Source organism: Sinocyclocheilus rhinocerous, unplaced genomic scaffold (assembly GCF_001515625.1).
Source record: "Sinocyclocheilus rhinocerous isolate Xijiao unplaced genomic scaffold, SAMN03320098_v1.1 scaffold323, whole genome shotgun sequence".
NCBI lineage: Eukaryota > Metazoa > Chordata > Actinopteri > Cypriniformes > Cyprinidae > Sinocyclocheilus > Sinocyclocheilus rhinocerous.
The window spans coordinates 1,192,866-1,197,623 of NW_015643640.1; the positions used below are offsets into that span (position 1 = coordinate 1,192,866).

A 4,758-nucleotide genomic window follows, 5' to 3' on the forward strand; every position below is an offset into this window, starting at 1 on the left:
AAATACAATTGAATCAACATTGCTGTATAACGGTGCAGAACAGAGAAACCAGCATGTGACATTACTCTGGGTATTCATACGGCAAAACAAAAGAAAACAGCACACAACTCTGCGAGCATAACAAGACACAGACCAGTACAACATTATTAGCATAACTTACACAGAAAGGAAATAAACCAATACTATATAAAACTGCTGATAATTGTAATTTAAAGGACACAATATAGAAACAGTGCAGTAATTAGGCTCAAGTAGATAGAAAGAAACCATGAATTTGTTGGTCTACTCATAATTGTCTGGGGAGAAATGAAAACATTCACATTTACATACATTTACATACATAATGTTACATGGGATATTTTTAAACGTTGAGAATAGAGCCAGCTATCTCAAAACTACTCACACAAGCACTCTCACTTATTTACTGCGGCAGGTTCAGGTCCACGCAGACCATGCATTGCTAAAAAACATTTTTCTTAATGATATTTGATAGAGGAACAATATCTGTCAAATGACATGCATTTCATCTTATGGCCTTAAAACTTTTAATACCTACAATTTCAACTTCTCACATGCACTATATTTCCAAAATATATGATCACCCCTTTCTAATTAATGGGTCTGGCTATTCCAGTAATTTCTGTGAGGACAATTAATGCAACGGCATACAACGGCATTCTAGAAAATGTTGTGATTTTAACTTGTTTGTTGGTGTATTGTCCTTCAGAAACAGAAAAAGGCCCTCCCCAAACTCTACAATGACATTGTATAATATAGCATTAAAGGGACAGTTCACCCAAAAATTAATTATTTTGTGTCATTCCAAATCAAACCTATAAGTCTATATTCCTCATCTTCAAAACACAAATTAAGATATTTTTAAGTGCATTCAAACAAATCTTTGATGCTTCAAAAAGTTCAAGAAGTAATCCATATGAATAAAGCGGTTTAATCCAAGTCTTCTGAAGATACAAAATTACTTTATACGATGAACAGATTTAATTTCGGCTTTTATGGACATAAAAACATTGATTGATGCACATGCATAGGGATAATATGGTAAACACGGAAGCTCAACTGCACTTGCTTGTCGTGCAAGAATAAATCTCATTGGTTCTTGCAGAAGCTCAAACATGCTTGTGTGACACTAACAAACCTCACTGGTTGTTATGAATCAAGCAGAAATATTCGAGCTTCCATTTACCATATTTTCTGTGCACATGTGCATTGATCAATGTTTCTATAATGAAATCTGTTCATCATATGAAGCGATTGTATCTCTTCAGAAGACTTGGATTCAACTGTTCAATTCATATGAATTACTTTAACAATGTCTTTACTGTAAGAACTTTTTTAAGCATTGCAGTTTTGGTGGCGTGGACTTTCAATGGAGGGACAGAAATCTCATGAAAAAATATTTTCATCTGTGTTTCGAAAGATCAATAACAGTCTTATTGGTTTGGAATGACTTGAGGGTGAGTAAATTATGACAGAAATTTCTAGTTTGTTTTCACTGGAAAATAATGGAATAGCAGAACTCGTTAATTAGAAGGGTTGTCCACATACTTCTGCACATATAATGTAACATCTCATTAATTTAATCCAATTGCAATAAAAAAATAACAGTGAAAATTGACTTTATGCTAGAAGATATATATGTCAGGACAGTTTTGGGGCTCTATAGTTACAAATGTTTGAAGAGAGGAATGAGCGAATGAGCTTTGTGAATAGTTAATATGACAGATGAAGCAAGCTGACAAAATTTATGAGGGAAAACGAAAAGGTGAATCTATGCTAGGTGCATATCATCTCCATCACCCTCGATCCTGCTTTTGAATGCACTTGTCTACGGTGTGACTGTTACAGGTCTTCATATTCAAGACCATTTGAGTGCTCTGATTAGAGGAGAATCCTAGCACTGAAGTTTGCGAATACTGCGAGAAATTCTCTTGAACTCCCGCTGACCCTTCTGCCAGCGCTTCAGCGACGTGATGACCAAATCTCCATCCATCTTCTGGCCCATTACTAGATAAGCAGCATTGATGTCGTTCATTTCATCACACACGCACTGAAGACCATCTTTCAGCCAGAGCACCGTCCTCTTGAGGTCACGCTCAGTAATGCCTCCATTCAGCTTGTAGATAGTTCTGCTCTTGGTTTCTGGAATGATCTTGGTGTCGCCATTCATGTAGGAGATCTCCTTGACTTTGATCTTTAAAGCTGGTGTGTAAATACGATTGAAGGTCGAGGACAATGGATATAAACAACTGCTTGAATTCAAGGTAGACCAAATAGATGAATGACTTTTGTCTAAACTCTTTACAATAAATGTTTTTGGATATTATTTTCACTTTATAGGGTCCTATGCTTAAAAGCCAGAAACCAGCCTAAGCTGGTTTGTTGGTCTGGTCTTTTGACTAGTTTTTGAGGAATGTTTTGCAAGCTAAACCAAGATAAGGGTGAATCCTAAATCAGTTAAGACCAGTAAACCAGCCTAGGCTGGTTTAAGCAGGTTTTCCAGCAGCTACAGAATATGATTAAAAGAGTTCTTGATTTTATATTATAGGTTCTTCAAAGCATCAGATGGTTTTCAAATACGTGCATAAATAATCAAAAATGATTTGTGGGATTTAAATGATAGTTCCCCCCAAAATAAAATTTCTGTGATCATTTACTCATCCTCATGTTGATCTAAACCTGTATGCATTTCTTTCATCTATGTAACACAAAAGAAACTGATCCGTCTCTGACTTTTCTTTTTTTTTGGCCTTTACGAAGACAGCTGTTTTGGACCCCATTGACTTTCATTGTATGGACAAAAACATTCATAAAAATATCTTCACTTGCATTCTGCAAAAGAAAGCAGGTCAAACAGAACAATAGTCGCTGGGGTATATTTGTAGCAATAGCCAAAAATACATTGTATGGGTCAAAATTATAGATTTTTCTTTTATGCCAAAAATCATTAGGATATTAAGTAAAGATCATGTTCCATGAAGATATTTTGTAAATGTCCTACTGTAAATATATCAAAACTTAATTTTTGATTAGTAATATGCATTGCTAAGAACTTCATTTGAACAACTTTAAAGATGATTTTCTCAATATTTAGATTTTTTTGCACCCTCAGATTCCAGATTTTCAAATAGTTGTATCTCAGCCAAATATTGTCCTATCCTAACAAACCATACATCAATCAGCTTTCAGATGATGTATAAATCTAAATTTCGAAAAATTGACCCTTATGACTGGTTTTGTGCTCCAGGGTCACAAATATGGGGGTCAGTAAATGATCTTCATGTTTTTGGGTGAACCCTGTTCGCTTATTAGGCTGCATAGCCCTAATGGACCTTTATTTTTAAGAGTGTAAAGCAGAGACACACCACTATATTAATTGAGATGCTTAAAACAATGATAACATATAGCCTTACCAAAGTCATTTTTGCACAGGCTGTCCACAATTTCATTGTCATTCTCAGGCTTTTCTTTGCAGGCATCACACACCCTTGGAACTGGGCAAAAAAAGATTAACATAGCAGAAAAAGTAAAGGGTCAACATGCATCTAAAAAGTGACTGTAATGAAGCGTTCCTACCTTCCTTGGTGACTGGCACTAAAGCATCTGCGCCCGCAGGTGGTATGCACAGGTCATTATCCAGAGGGAAGCGATTGCAGTCTAGCATGTCCGGCCAAGGGAACCCGAAAGCGGCCATCACCGGAGCGCAGCCGCTCTTCACGCTCTCACACAGCGACCTGCACGGCTGAATCGGCTCGTCCAGATCATCCAGACACACCGGAGCGAACAGAGAGCACAGAAACTTCTTGGTGTCCGGGTGACACTGTTTTTGCACCAGAGGGGTCCAGGAGGATGCCTGCTGCAGAACCTCGTTCATGGTTTCGTGTCCGAGGAGGTTGGGCAGACGCATGTCCGTGTACTCGATGTCATGGCACAGGAGCAGGTTTGCAGGTATGGGTTTGCAGTTGCTCTTTTTCTGAAAGAGCTCGGGCTGATCGAAGACGTATAATCCGTGAAGCGCATCCAGATATCCAGGTAAGGAGAGCGCAAGCAGCAGAGCCAGACAAGCGCGCAACATTGTTTCACTCGACAGCGCGCGGATAATTAACTGAGTGAGTGCGCTTCTCTACCAACCTGCTCTTCTCATAGTCTGGGCGGAGCGAGGGAAAGCGCTCAGATGTCCATTGTGCTGGTTTATGCTTATGCATATAGGCTGTGCCTCAAAAAGCTAGTTAGTTGCAGCGTTCGAAGTAATTTATCCTCCTTGACCCACACTTATTGTTTATATCAAGACATAAAGATATTCAATATCGAGGTCAATACAAACGTTAAGTAGCCTATATGCAAACAAATGCATTAAAAATAAAACTTCATTTAATCAAATTCCTGCCTTTGCATTCAGTTGGTTGGGTCAGTTGCACAACTTAACTCAGTTTGTCTGGTTTTACCCTGGAACTGTATTATTTGGTAACACTTTACAATAAGGTTCATTAGTTTAGTTAACATGAACTAAGCATGAACAATACTTCTACAGCATTTATTAATCTCATTTAATGTTAATTTCAACATTTACTAATGCATTATTAAAATCAAAAGTTGTGCTTGTTAGCATTAGTTAATGCAACTAACATGAACTAACAATGAACAACTGTATATTTATTAACTAACATGAACAAAGATTAATAAATACTGTAATAAATGTATTGTTCATTGTTTGTTAATACATTAACTAAGGGAACCGTA

General features: G+C 37.3%; 1 protein-coding gene across 1 annotated transcript; it reads right to left on the reverse strand.

The window, feature by feature from the left end:
• Positions 1 to 1,301: 1,301 nt before the first annotated feature.
• Positions 1,302 to 4,120, reverse strand: LOC107757589 (secreted frizzled-related protein 2-like). Its single transcript, XM_016575105.1, has 3 exons — positions 3,595 to 4,120; positions 3,432 to 3,512; positions 1,302 to 2,220 (listed from the first exon to the last, which is right to left on the reverse strand). The coding sequence occupies exons 1-3, from the start codon at positions 4,091 to 4,093 to the stop codon at positions 1,913 to 1,915; spliced, it is 888 nt and encodes a 295-aa protein (XP_016430591.1). The 5' UTR covers positions 4,094 to 4,120; the 3' UTR covers positions 1,302 to 1,912.
• Between the last annotated feature and the right edge of the window lie 638 nt (positions 4,121 to 4,758).

What these genes read in the sequence shown, in the direction of transcription:
- LOC107757589 (XM_016575105.1), bottom strand. Translation starts at nt 4,093, where the DNA reads ATGTTGCGCGCTTGTCTGGCTCTGCTGCTTGCGCTCTCCTTACCTGGA. An exon ending in AGTGCCAGTCACCAAGGAAG is followed by an intron (nt 3,513 to 3,594) that starts GTAGGAACGCTT and finishes TTTTTTGCCCAG; the next exon opens with TTCCAAGGGTGTGTGATGCC. An exon ending in CCTGTGCAAAAATGACTTTG is followed by an intron (nt 2,221 to 3,431) that starts GTAAGGCTATAT and finishes TTTACACACCAG; the next exon opens with CTTTAAAGATCAAAGTCAAG.